General features: G+C 40.8%; 1 protein-coding gene across 1 annotated transcript in view; it reads left to right on the top strand.

Moving 5' to 3' along the window:
- LOC108800738 (dmX-like protein 2) overlaps window positions 1-15081 on the top strand; it is a gene marked incomplete at its 3' end in the record, with an annotated part of 51498 nt that overhangs the window by 22999 nt on the left and 13418 nt on the right. Inside the window, exons 6-9 of the mRNA XM_018572728.1 lie at window positions 1919-1985; window positions 7361-7530; window positions 9350-9527; window positions 11325-11499. Of these exons, the coding sequence (XP_018428230.1) occupies window positions 1919-1985; window positions 7361-7530; window positions 9350-9527; window positions 11325-11499 (590 nt within the window). The remainder of the gene's footprint in view (window positions 1-1918; window positions 1986-7360; window positions 7531-9349; window positions 9528-11324; window positions 11500-15081) is intronic.

Below are 15081 nucleotides of genomic sequence, written 5' to 3'. Positions count from 1 at the left end.
AGTGCAGGGCCAGTGGTCACGTCATCAGGATGCGATGTGGCAACTAGTAGGAGTGTGTACTTACATTCCAGCGCTGGAGAGCAACTGTCATGGGATCACTGGTTAAGGTAAGTATTGGTGTGTGTTAGTCCATCCCCTAGAGCAGAGGTGTCAAACTCAAATACACAGTGGGCCAAAATTAAAAAAATGCTCCAAGTCGAGGGCCGGGTTGGTTCACACAGTATAATATGGCGACCTATACAGTATGTCACACAATATAATACAGCGGCCTATACAGTATATCACACAGTTTAATACCGCAGCCTATACAGTATATTACACAGTATAATACAGCGGCCTATACAGTATATCACACAGTATAATACGGTGGCCTATACAGTATATCACACAGTATAATACAGTGGCCTATACAGTATATCACACAGTATAATACAGCGGCCTATACAGTATATCACACAGTATAAAACAGCGGCCTATACAGTATATCACACAGTATAAAACAGCGGCCTATACAGTATATCACAAGGTATAATAACAAACCTGTACTTTTAATTATAAATAAGCATGGTACATAATTACAATAAAACATTTTTTTTTAACTTTATTTACTTTCCCTTTAAGAAATAGCCTAAATATTTAAATAATAAAAGCCAAAAACAGACGTTAAATAGTACAGTGCATTTACAACAAAAGAATTTACTTACGAAAAAGATTTTCCATCTGGTGCCCGCTTCTGTGGATACTTCCCCTGCATTCTCTCCTCTGCGCAGGGGAGATATCAGTGGGGGATCAGGAAAATCATCAATTAGAGATGTTTTAAAAAAAATTGTTTTATCTCTATTTAAATTACAGTAAAAAAAAGTATGTTGGGGGGATGCTCAATGGGGACAGTATCTCCCCCACAAAATTTTTACCATAATTTAAATAATAGAGATAAAACTATTTAGATTACATACTAGTGTGGAGGCAGGCGGTACACAGGTGTCACAGATATTGCTATCAGTACATCACTCCCGCTCTTCATCACTTCTACAGTACAGAAGAAGTGATGGAAAAGAAGGGGAGAGATATACTGACTGACAGTGTCACAGCACAGTACCAGGCTGCAGCTCTCCCGGCTCTCAGTCGTCTGTGTTGGATCCTGATTCCCGCCAGGGAGCACCTCATGTCATCTGGACTGGACCTCGAGACCCCTCTCAGTCACCTCACGGCCACACCTCCCTTGTGCTGCTGCCAGGCTCCCTGCTGGGTAATGCAGTCCTCTGGCCGGCAGCAGCTCTCCAGGTCCTCAGTACCATGAAGATCGCCGCGGGCAGCGTGAGAGAGCTGCCGGCGGCCAGGGCCAGATCTAATGATAATTATCGTCAGGCAAGCCAGAGATAATTCAGTTGCGGGACGGTTCTGGCCCGCGGGCCTTGAGTTTGACATGTATGCCCTAGAGGAAACAAACAATTGATCATTTATTTGGGGGAAGGGATGGGAAAGGAGAGGCAACTTTATATTTTAAATGCCCGGAGTTAGACTTTAACTTATGTGTCACCGTAGATTTGCACCTTCAAAGCCTGAAGTATGTAAATCAAATGCCAAAAAAGGATATGGCAAAGAATCAAAAACTGGACAGCGCAGCAACTGAATTAATTTGATTTATCACACCTGTTTTATATTGTGTACAAGGAATACAGAACCTGAGTGTTTGTTTGACCTAATACTTTATTTCCCGAAAAGTAATTTCCCAGCTCATTTGTTTGAGTATATGCTTTATTAAGATATTCTGCTCAAACATCAATCGTCTAAATTGTAGCAGGAGCATTCCTGACCTACAGCAGCAGATCAATTCTCTTTATTTATTAATCTGATTTACATACTTTGCGAAACAGCACATCATGAGTATGAATATTTCATGTTTCCTTGCAAACAGGACTGCTGTGCCTGTGCTTTTGATGAAGTGGTCCCCAGATGGTGAATACTTTGCAACTGCAGGGAAGGTAAGTTATCACTCATTTTCAGAACCTATGTGTAAAAAGAAGAAGAAAACTGGGCAACAGGTCAAAACTATTATAGAACTGCGAAATTCTATCTATCAGACATTAATTGCTGAAACATCTGAGTTTTATAAACATTTGGTGCAGTCAGACTCAGCAGGAATTTTGCAGGGCTTTTGAGCATGAAGGCACAAGGTATGTATTGTTCACCCTCTTTTTCTTTCTTCAATACGTTGGATTAGAGAGGGTGGTACTTCTGTGCAAGGATACATTGCTCTGTATTTTCACAGATTCAGGACCATTTAGAAGAGGATGTGTCTGTCGTATAAAAGATCTGGCTAGCATGGTAGCCAAATGCATGTCAGAGAAAAGATTACAATTCAGGAAGTAGTCTGTGTCTCCGAATTTAGTGTAAATACACTTCCATGGCCAAAAAAGTAACCACCTGGATTTTAGCTAAGCAGATGGATAAGAGTATGATCTGGGGTTGCTTCAGTTGGTCAGGGGTAGGTTCACTAACATTATGTCACCAAAAAATGAGGTCAGCTGCCTAGCTGAATATACTGAATGACCAAGATTTTCCATTAATTTATTTTTTTCTTCCCTGGTGGCACACTGGGCATATTCCAAGATGACAATGTCGGGATTCATTGGGCCCAAATTGTGAAGAGTGGTTCAGTGAGCATGAGACCCCATTGTCACACATGGGTTGGTCACCACAGAGTTCAGACCTTAACCCCAAATCTTTGGGATGTCCTGTAGAAGACTTTATGCAGTAGTTTGACTCTTCCCATCATCACTACAAGATCTTGGTGAAAACTGAATGCAACTCTGGACAGGAATAAATGTTGTGACATTACATAAGTTTATTGAAATGCTTGCCATAATCAAAGCTAATGGCGGTCCAATTAAATATTAGAGCATGTGACTTTTTTTGGCCAGGCAGTGTATAATTTTCCATGTGCTTGACTGGCATTTACCTTCAACAAAAATATTTAGTGTTTTTTTTTTGTTTTTTTCAACTTTACTGTGAACTACTTTTGCTGAACTTCCTGTTCGCGAACCGAATTGTTAGCGAACAGAAGCGTTCGTGAACCGAGGTACCACTGTATCTGGAAAGAAGATTGTAAATATTTACCGCTCCTGCTGCCCGCACCTCTTAAGAACTTATTATTTCCAATTATCTTTCCAGGTACAGCTATTGTTGCTTGTGCCATTTGCAGAACTGTTTTATACAGTTAAGCTACAATTGTTTTCCAGCTGGAGGCCAATAAATAAACAAATGTTTCCCTCCACTTATTTTTACAAACATTTGTATCCATATTCCATAGACCTTCCTGGGCTTTATTTTTTAGAAACATTGATGTTTTTTTATGGTATGCATTTCAGAAGATTAGAGGTGCTATGTTTGGTTGCTTTCCTCTATCCTCTAACGTCATGTTTCAGCAGCCATGATTATCCAGGCATATGATTCTGTGACAGATGGCATCGTTAAGAGACTTCCAGCTAGAAGGCGATTTGCTGCCTCCGCTTCAGATGGCATTTTGTTTTCATTTTCATCATGGGTGTGACTCATCTATACTTACGTGCTCCTGTTACATTGTGACCCAGGGAGACAACCCTTTGTTTATTTTTCTTAATAAAATATATTGACAGAGTACAAACTCAGGGCCCATTTACAGATCTTTAGATGTAGAAATCTGGGTTTCATGTGTTTTTTTTTCACTGTGAACCTTTGGATGTGCCTTCTGGGGTTTTTGCCTATCCTACTATTCATATTTGTTGTAATTTTGCTACTATGGAAGCCTCAAATCTATTAACATGTGTTGCTGCTTGTCCTACTGAGCTGAAGCTGTGAAGCCCCTTTTCATAACCGTGAAAAATGTTTCAATGTTCATGTAGACAAGTTTGTATGCAAGGAATATAAGCTGCTTCATTTCATTACTATGTTCTTCCTGATGGCTTTGCTACACTGGAATCCCAACCTTTGCTCTCAGGCCTGCTTGAGTTCTCCCTTGCTGGAATACAGAACACCTTTCTCATATGGACATGAGGAGAATGTAGGAGTTGTGTAGTCCAGCAAAAAACTGGTTAGGGCTAACAACACTGCTTGGGATTTCAGCACAGTAGGGGCAATGTTGTCAGCCCACATCTCAGGAAGTCAAGAGCTCACTAGATTTCTGCCAAATTTAGCAGGTATTTTCCTGTACTTGCAGATGAGACAGAATGTTGCCAAAACATACACATTTATAAACAAACAGTTAAAAGAGATCTATGGCCAAACCTTTTTTTTTTTTTTGGCTATATTTCTGTTTTGGGTCACGAGTACATTTACTAATTTACTCCTGTTACCCAAAGTCAGCATCTATGCTGACGGTGCAGCCAGAAAAGATCCCTACAGGATTGTCAGGATCCACCCCACTGCCTGATTTGATAGCTGGCTCTGCCTCCTCTAGAACCATATCTAGCTATGCCCACTCCCTGCCCTGTCTGTCCCTCCAATGAGGGCTGGAGGAAAAGAGAGAGGGGAGGCAGGAATCCTTGCGGGTAACAGTGGCTGACAGTCACCGGTCTCTGCAGGGAGAAGACCTTGAGCTGAGCAATCAACGGTTTGTGATCTCTCAGTTCTCAAACTATAGAGCTCACATGTGACAGCTGCGGGGGTCACACGCTGGCTCTAACTATAGAGAAGAGTAGATTTTATTCTCCCAATACTGCCCCCATAATACAACTAATAACATTGGCCAGACCAAGTTTTGCAGTTTTCATGTGATAGTTTCCCTAGCAATAGTTTTTCTTTAATTGCTTTGCATAATAAAATGACTTCCACGTTTGTGTTTTTAGAACGTATTTATTCGATTCACTGCACTGTGTAATGCATTAAAGACTGAGTGGATTACAGGGCTGCCCTTCTTTCAGGCTACGTGCTGAATGTGTAGGGGATTATAGTAGGCTAGCACAAAGGCATTTTGATCTCTCTCGGTTTGGAGCCTGTGGTTCCCCATGAAATTCTCTCTGAGTAAAGCAGCAGATGGAGCCGGTTATTTGACTTTAATACATTATTTATGAATAGATTATTTAGGTGGGGTAAATGTATTTATTTAAAGTCAAAGCAGAGGGGGAAAGTAATTGAGCATTAGTAATTAAGAGAAGGACAATATTATAAAAAAACCTAACTACCCAATTAATAGGTAAAATAGCAGAGTGACTTCTCATTGAAACACTGTAAATAGTTGATTAAAACACTGACTTAATAGGTAAATGATCTTCCTTATGTGACTGTAATCCTAAAATAGCCTTACCTATTTAACCATTTCAGACATTGCTGCCATCTGTCTAACAAGCATGGAGCCATGTAGATAATTTGGACTTCTGACCAAGCTGTATGCTTTGCATGAGATTTCCCAGTTTGTAGAAAAGTCTACATGCACCTGAATCCTTTTATTAGGTTGTATGTTCCCGTGAGCAGGGCCCTCCCCCTCCTTGTAACTGTACTGTCTCTCTTTATTTTAGAAAGTGCTGCGCAAACTGTTGGTGATTTTATAAATCCTGTATAATAATAATAATCCTTTTCTATTGGCTTAGTGGAGTCATGGTAGCGCATCAGTTAGTGATAGGATGTCTCACTTCCTGCTCTTAAACTGGGTACACACGGAGCAAATTTCATCCGATTCCTGCTGCTGATCCGTTGGTGACCCTATTCCCTTGACAGAAGTCGATCATTAGATTGACTTTTGCTGAAAGAACATGTTGGAAAGTGGTCAGCCAAACAGTGCTTGCGACAATCAGCTCAGCCAACTATATCTAAAGCCTTAACTGCTTTTCTTTATAGAGAGTCGGGGAGGGTTGAAACCGTTGTCATTTATTTTTGTAATTAGGGAGATTCCTATTACTTCCTGTCCTGTAGACACAACAGGAAATTATAGGATATCTTTGCAAATAGAGGGAAATCCCCTCTTGCAATGTGAACAAGTGTCCCTATTGGAAGATTTCCACTCACACACAGGGGCACAGCAATAACACCTGACAGTGGTTCTATCTCACTGCTTTATCCAAATCTAAAATGCTTTTAATTATATTTTGTTATACAGGAGAAATGTTACTTGGATAATACAGCATCAATTCACCCAAAGATGGTATTATGTTTGTTTCTGGCACACACAACTTTCAGAGGATAATTTATCAAATCTGGAACAGTTGCCCATGGCAACCAATCAGCTTCTCTCTTCAGTTTGTTTAGTTAAGATTTGAAAATGAGAGAGAGAAGCTGATTGGTTGCCCAGATTTTGTCTGCTCCAGTTTTGATAAATGCATCCATTGTATTCTGTTCATCTCTCTTTTTAATAAATGTACCCATTACTATTTTATCTCATAAGTGTCTGTTATACTTGACTGACATTTATAATAAGCTCACTTTCCTGTACACATGGAACCCTTGTCTCTAAGAATCACAGCACAGTTTTACTTGGTTATAATTAATCAAAGGCTGGCAGTGAGGTTCCAGAGAGTGAACATTTCAGTATTCTGTGAAGAATATCAGGGACAGGAGAGGTGTGAGTCTTGGAGAGAAGACGTTTCAGTGTTGGAGTGGGGTAAGGTCGGAAGTAATATCACAGCTCACATTTCAGCACAGCCAGGCTTGTCTTCCAATTTATATGACTGTTGGATGCCATTTATTATATATTAATAAATGTCTAATTGTTCCGTTGTTTGAATGTCCTGAGGGATCTTTCTATATATATTGTATACACTTTTTTTAAATTATATGTGGGGGCAGCCATATTTGCTCATTACATATGCATGCTTTACCTTATCTACACAATGGTTGTGCTTGACTGTTCCTTCTTACAGTGCTATGACTTGTCCGAGTCACTGAAAACAATGCATTAGTTAGCAGCTCAATTATTATTATACAGGATTTATATAGTGCCAACAGTTTGCTCAGCACTTTACTATAAGCACTTTAATATAAGGAAGACATTACAATCACAATACAATTCAAGTCAAGATGGTAAGGAGGGCACTGCCCGTAAGCTCTAGTGGACACTCTAAAGATCTTTACATTTAATGCAACAACACAGACGCGGAAAACATGGTTTTGATCGCTGCAAAAATAACTCAATATGTTCTAGCTGAAACTGAATGGAGGGGAAATTATCAATACTGGAGCAGACAGAATCTGGAGCAGCTGTGCATTGCAACCAATCAGCTTCTCTCTTTCATTTTCAAAGCTTAACTGAGCAAACTGAAGAGAGAAGCTGATTGGTTCCATGGGCAACTGCTCCAGACTTTGTCTGCTCCAGTTTTGATAAATTCCCCCCAGTATATTTACATATTTCCTTGTCAACTGAAAGACAAACCAGTTGCTGTCTTCACAGGATGATTGTCTCTTAAAAGTCTGGTATCCTCTTTCTGGGTGGAAATCATCTTTTTTGCTTCGTGAAAGTCAAGAGAAACAAGTGGATGTCAACTTTTCATTTGTGTACCTTGCCCATCCCCGGACAGTGATTGGATTTTCATGGAGAAGCACAAGCAGGTTTATGCCAAGGTAAAAATCCATATATTTGATTGATCCGTTTTTTAAAAGCATGGTTGTAGACGAGAGAAGTGATACAATATCATTTATTTTTTTTCTACTGGCGGTTTAATAAAATGTGTTGATTTATGCTGTTTCTGTCCAGTAGGGTATGCCCTTAAAGCAAACAGTGATGAGAGTAAGTGTTTTGCGGGGAAAGAAAACCTTTCCTGTTTCGTACTGGTGTTTTTAATAACAGTAATTTGCTTTGGCTACTGCACTCGGGAACTAATTTTTGTATGATTTGAGTCTAAGTGAAATGATGTAATGGCTAACTGCTAAAAACTATTCAAGGTTTTCAATTGTATAACTGTCGTATAACTTGACGTGTCTATCTTCATGTCACTGCATTCCTAAAGCAATAAGCAAAGCCTATACATAATAATAGATCATATCTAGTGGAATTGTGTAGTATCATTTTGGAACCTCTACAACTCCCATAACCATTGCAAGATTGAGCCACATGCATGACTCCCAATAGCAGAGGCATGTGAGGACTGATAGTTTCACCACAGCCGGAGTACCGAGGTTGCCTACGTGTGCTCAACATAGAGGAATGCAGCAGGTACAACACTTCCATCATGTGCAGGTGTGCTGGTAGCAGGCAAAGTGGAATTCCAATCAAACAGCTAAATACATATTGTTATATATGTGGGATTTAGGATAGGTTCTCTTTTTAAACAAGCAGTTCAATTACAGATTTAAGCGGAACACAAATGGCAAAAGACAGTTGAAATACAATTCTATTAACTTTTATTTGCCAAATGATTTGGAATTCTTCTCACCAGTCTTGTAATATATATTCAGCTGCCATATTGCACAGTCAAGCAGGTGACACCACTATATGTTGGTTGAGCTATTCAGCTTGTCACCTTTCTACCTCCTATCTGCTCAAAGGACAATGACTTGGTATCATTCATGTTAATTTGTTATTCAATAAGTGTTATACAAGAAGCTGTTAAGCTAAACTAGGAAATAATAAAGCTGTATTCCTCATTGTACAGTGTACAATGGTGTGTGGATCATGGCCTAAGCAGAATTGTGGCACTAACTTGTGGTTTCCTTTGGACATGTTTGTGAAGCATTTTTAACATGGAATGCAGTGGCTGAATCTTATAAAGCAGCCTACAGTTGGGGCTTGTTTTACTTTTCTATACATTGCATTGCTTCGCTTGTATTTCTTTAAACAAGTCAGTGTGAATGCTTCCCAATTGCACTGCAAACTGATCTTAAAGCCATTTCTCTGCGGCTGTTTTTTGAGTCTGAAGCCCATCTACCTTAGCCCAAAGGCTTATTTTGCATGGGCTACAGACTAAGAAGCAATTCAAAGCAGCTTGCTTTAATGTGCTTTTAGGAATCAAACAAAGCATTGCATTTAGTTTGGCCAGTCTGGGGTCAGTTTGAATAACATTTAGATTCTGTCACTGCTTAATAATTAGCTCTCTGGGCGGATTCATTTTGTTTTAAGAACAGGTCAGTGCTGGGCACTATTTTGTCTTTTTCATTTAAAATGTTTTAATGGAACATCATTTTAAATGCTAATTAATATAATGTAATTAAACGTTTAAACAATGTACTTTCATTTTGTAGATGCAAGGACATATTTAACTCTGTTCTCTACATTAACTCGTTTTTTGCTTTGCTTACTAGCAACATCAACCATAACTTTTCAGATCTGTAACAACTAGATTATATTACTTTGTTAATGTTTTTCTACATCAACATCAACCATAACTTTTCAGATCTGTAACAACTAGATTATATTACTTTGTTAATGTTTTTCTGCTTTCAGGGGCTCGGTGTGCAATGTTTTACTTACATCCTGTCAGGATGGTATTTGTCGCCTTTGGGCAGAAACCCTTTTGCCAGAAGATAGCCTTCTTGGAGGGCAAATAATTGAGCATGGCAGCTGCAGCAGTAGCTTGTCCTTTACTGGAAAGCAAAAAGACAAGATTGAGCATGCTCTTGAGGTAATATTTCTTAAGCTTACATATGTACATGTTTTCACTAACATTAAAAATTAAATTATACTTGTAAGAAAAATAAATTTTTAACCTTTTTTGCACAGATGCCAAGGCTATAATAAAAAAACGCTTAAACAGACCCCTGACATTTCCATTTTAAAATAGAAAAGGAGATTGAGAGCACAGAGTCCTCAATCTCTTTTTCTGCAGCCCCTGTTATAAATGACAGGAATCCTCTGTTCATTCATAACATGAGAACATAGTGTGTTTACTATAACCACAATCATGAATGAACAGTAGGTGATGTAGATCAGTTCCCATTCATTCATAATTGAGGATACAGTAACCATACTATGTCCTCAATTATCTACAAACACTCAGCGATCACTGATCGCTCAGTGTCTGCATTAGCTCTCCTTCCTGACACACTGTCACAGGAGGCTGAGCGAGCCGTGTAGGGAGGAGAGCTCAGCCTCTAGTGACAGCGCGGCCTGTCTCCGCCCACACACCGCTCTGCCATTCTGTGACAGGAGGCTGAGTGGTGTGGGAGGAGAGACGCTGGCCGCTCTCAGCGCTCTCCTCCCGCTGCGCTCGGCCGGCTGTCACATTTTCTCTCCTCCACGCTGGGACACATGGCGGCATAAAGGCAGCCGACAGCCCCCCACACCCTAGGTTCTCAAAAGTGGGTCGCGACCCACGGGGGACCCCGTTTTCAGTGGGTCCCCACAAGCCTTCCACTTTTCTAGGTGAGAGACTCCTCAGCCTCCCCCTAGCGCAGCACTGCCAGTTCTCGTGCCAAGCAGCCATTCAAAATATGCTGCTCGACGCTGAGCATCAGCTTGAGGTGGGCTGGGGCTATGGCTGGGAGAGAACTCCAACCATGTGTGCATGGCTTGCAGCTCCCTCACGTGTCCTGTAGAGGTGCCTGGACCGGAATGGCATCACATTCTGGCTCCTGGCGCCTCTGCGGGGCACGCGGGGGAGCTGTACAGGCAGTGCACATATGGATGGAGCTCCGCCACAGCACAGCACTGGACACCAGACTGAGGATCCACTCCAGTTCAGGTAGGGAGACTGGGTGGACCTTAAAAAAATAAATAAATGAAAACATTTTTGAAGTGTGTATGTGTGTGAGATTGTGTGTGTCTATTAGTGTTTTTGAGGGCCCGTTCACACTAGTACAGTGCGTTAATTGCATAGTACCATGCAATCGCACCTACTGTGCATTCTGGCGTGGGAGGTGTGTTGTGTTACCATTCATTTGAACGGTTCCCCAAAAGCACCTGCCACCCACAGTTCGTACGTCCCCGCACCGGAACGCGTGGTACCCTAATGCCGAGCGTTCTATTGCAGTGCAACTTGGGTTGCAACTTAACGACCAAGGACAAATATGGGTCCTGAGGTCACACAGGTTGAGAACCACTGCCCCACACTATGTGCACATTTCGGCCGGTATATTAAAAACCAGCCGAAATTCGGCCAGTGTATGGGCACCTTAAGGGTGTATGATATAGTCTGAGCTACAAAGATAGCTTAATAACTGCTGAATTTTCAGGTATCAGTGTCTGTTGAACCTCAGCTTTAGAGCGATGGTTCAGTGTGTACGGATACTTCCTCTTCCAAAAATGTTCACAATGTAATTCTAATCCTTATTCCATGTTAATAACTTAGCATATACCCCAATAGATTTATTTTCCAAGCACAAGAACCAAATTTAATGTTGCGATTCTCACAATCGTTAGGTATATATCCGTAGGTAGACATCTGTATGACCTGTTTGAGTTTTTATTCTTTCTTATACAGACAATTCATCATCTGAAACACCTGAGGAGAGGCAGAAGACGGTCTTCTGTTCTAGCTGCTCACACAGAATTGCTACCAAGTCAGCCAAGCCAGCAGGAGGCCCACAGACACATCTCACATCATGCTAACTCCCTATGTCACTTTCACATAGCAGCAAGTATAAATCCCAACACAGGTAAATATATTTGTGTCTTTATTTTTATTCCTATATCATATACTTTCAGTTATACTTGCACTTTTCCACTGTGACAATCAGCCTCTCCCTTCTCCTTCCCCAGTGGTATACCACTTACATCACACACTCATCACACACACAGGAGTGTTTGCATCAACCCCTCAGTGATGAATATTCAGTGTGTGTGCTTTTTACTCCTCAGTGACCTGTCCCCAGCATTTCAAAATGATCCCCTTAGAGTCCAGCTCTGGTGCCTTAACCCCACAGAAACAATTTCTATATATGCATATATGATAACTCCTCAATGTCCAGTCCTAAGCCCATGTGCCCTATCTCCTCAGTGCTCAGTTCCAGACATGTATTTAACCTCCTAAGTACCTAGTACCCAATTACCTCTCATCCATCACCAATTCTATGTGTTGTATCTATTCTTCTTCTTATGTGCATTAATCTCCCATCTGCCAGTAACCAACTCATGTGCATTTACCCCTCAGCAGCCAGTCCCTGGCACATGTGTATTAACCTCTCCATTTGCAGCGCATATGCATTAACCCCTCAGCACCCAATCTCCAGCGTATGTGTGATAATCCCTCACATTTATTCAAAACTGACTCTGGTCTAAAGGGAATCTTGGCCAGCAAAAGTCCAGTCCTGCCCCATCTCCTATGTCCTCAGCACTACATTGATTACATTCATTGATTACATTTTGTTGTCTCCTTTTCAACCCCCATAATTACACTGTCACATTCCTCCTGTTTCAGTGTCAATATCCTCCCTACCGCCTTCACAGTCCGTAGCACTGGCTGTTGACACAATTCCCATCCACCTACTGTCCTTGAATAACCTTTCATTTTAGTGGGTCCATTTCCTGGTCACTGATTTTGACCTCTGTTCCTCCTCTGTAAAGAGCTTAGCTCCCGTGCTACTGCTTTATAATTTACTTGTAGGGTATATAGGGTGCCAAATGCGTTATTGGGAGCCTATGTCATTCACCTGTTTGGCTGTGACCAGATTCTTTGTTATTTTGTTGCAGATTTAGGAGGATTAGTAACCACCATTTGTTATTTAAAAGATTTACTGCCCTCTTATACTATCCACAATTCTCCCCTCAGTGTATTGCCCTCTGCCATAACTCTAGACTCCTACTGCCCACTGTCATACCTTCCACACTCCTCTACTGCACATACTGCCCACTGTCATACTCTCCAAACTCCTCTACTGCACATTGTCCACCCTGTCTTATCCAGTTACCTAAACTAGAATTTCTGAGAGTGGTCTGATCCTGCCTACATGTCTGATCTTCTTTCATATCTATGAGCCCCTGGATATACAGCAGAAAGTAAAAGACCCTGGACAGTTTTAACCAGAACAGGTGTCACTATTGGGAGAAATCTCCTCTACTGCTGTTCAAGTGGCAACTGTTAGGCTGGCCATACAACTTACAACCATCGCACAACGTTTGTTGTGCGATGGTTGTAAGGTGATTAAACTTTTGTACGATCTGCCCATCTTGGACAGGCAGATCGTACTTGCGATCATCGCAAGCCCTCCCCGCTGAGGGGAGGGCTTCAGATGATTGCAGTGCTGAGCGGGCAGTGTGCGCTTGCGCACACCGACCCGTGCGGCATTCTTCTTCCGAGCACGCTACCAACCCACCGAAAATCGTACGATTTTCACCCGGTTTTCGAGTGTGCTCGGTAGACGAAAGTCGTGCAACCTTGCAGTAGAAGCGGTCCCACGCTGCCCATACACCTGCCGATTATTGTACGATTGCGGTATCACCCGCGATTATCGTACGATAATCGGCAGGTGTATGGGCACCTTTAGATTTTCTGTATCATGGACAGTGGTAATCAGGACAGAAGGTTTTGTTTTAAAAAGTATATGAGAAAAATCAAAGCAGACTTATCTTATTTGTTTGAAATATTTTACTTGTTTGGTGTAGCCGCCTGGTAGATGTCTGCATATTACTTAGCATTTTTTAATTAATTTGTTTAATTTTTTTACCCCTGGAACAAACCCCTAAAGTGGATCTTTTACACCGTTTCACTAAAAATCACATCAGCATGCCACTCTGCATTTTGATTTAAAATCATATTTCATTCATTAGTTAACCCCTTCATGACTGAGCTTGTTTTTGGTTTCTGTTCGTAAATGACTGACACACTTTTGACATTTTTGCTGTGTGATTCTTCCACGTCAGTAATATACTTTCTTACAAAGTGCACCCACACATATTATATATTGTTTTTTAGAGGACAGATAGGGCTATATATTTATATCACATATGTGTGTCTAACGCCTCACTTAGCACAAATACAAATTAAAAAAAGAGGAAAAAACGTAAAAAAAAACTTTTTTTCCCAGTTTTGATTTGTAGTATTTTTTTTTAACAAAACCAGCACAGCTAAAAAAAAAATGCAATACATACATTCATTTATTTGTCCCTTATTTTTAATTTTTTTACACTTTTCACTATTTTTTTTAATTTATTTACACTTTTCACTTTTTTTATACTGACAAATTTTATTTATTTAATTATATCAGGCAGTCATTGTGAATTAATCTCACTATTACTGCTTGATAAATTAATACATTTTTTTTATTATCAGGCTGCTTCAAACTTCAGAACAGCCGATAATAAGTTAGTGACACTGATCCTGCAGCAGTTCAGGATTCAGCTGTCAGTGAATGTTTCAGAAAACTTAAACATTCTACTTTCAAGAATAGATACATTATGTGTCTAATACATAACATTTTGTATCTATTCTTGAAAGTCAAAAGATAAAAAAAAAAAAAGCCAGTATAGCTTGAGAGAGATATCTCTCGATCTATACGAGCTGTCAGAATGCCGGCAAAAGCCGACATGTGTGTCTGCTTTGCTGTGACTCTCAGACACCCGATATTAAGGTATCGGGTGTCTGAAAAAGGTTAACCCTTTCAGTAATGGATCTCTAGATAGTTAGACATCTATTACTGAAAGGTAACCGCTGATTCTCAGCGGTTAGCAGCCTTCTAGTGCAGCAAATAACTCGTCACGTACAGTGTACGTGACGAGTCATTTGGTCCCTTTGTGGCTGGACGTACAGTGTACGTCTCCTGTCACGAAGGGGTTAAACAAACATGTTTTTCATTTACTTAGAAATAGAATTCATTCACTTCCTGGTCCAGTTGTGGCACAAATGATGTAATCGTGACCATGCGTTGCATCCTGGGAAGGTTACCTCGAGAGATCTCAGGGAAAGGTTTTTTTCTCCCCTGAGATGATGTGCATGGTCACATGTCCTAGTCACAAGTGCCAGAGTTCCAGGAAGTAAAGAGAGATTTAGTAACCTGCCCTTAGTTTAAATGGCCACTGTTAGAAGACTGGGGAAGAAAATACAGGTATTCCTCACTTAACGACCGAGTTCCGTTCCTACGACCAGGTCGTTAAACGAATTGGTCGTTAAGTGAGGAACTCTATACAGTACTGTACTGCATTAGTACAGTACTGTATAGCGTTGCCGATGTACAGTACTGAACAGTGTACTGTACATCGGGCAATGAAAATACTCACGGGGACGCGCTGTGAAGAACGGAGGA

The sequence above is a fragment of the Nanorana parkeri genome, unplaced genomic scaffold (genome assembly GCF_000935625.1).
Source record: "Nanorana parkeri isolate BGI_ZX_2015 unplaced genomic scaffold, ASM93562v1 scaffold2115, whole genome shotgun sequence".
In the NCBI taxonomy this organism is placed as follows: domain Eukaryota; kingdom Metazoa; phylum Chordata; class Amphibia; order Anura; family Dicroglossidae; genus Nanorana; species Nanorana parkeri.
Note: the sequence above shows the minus strand (reverse complement) of the source record. Positions and strands in the feature narration are given on the sequence as shown.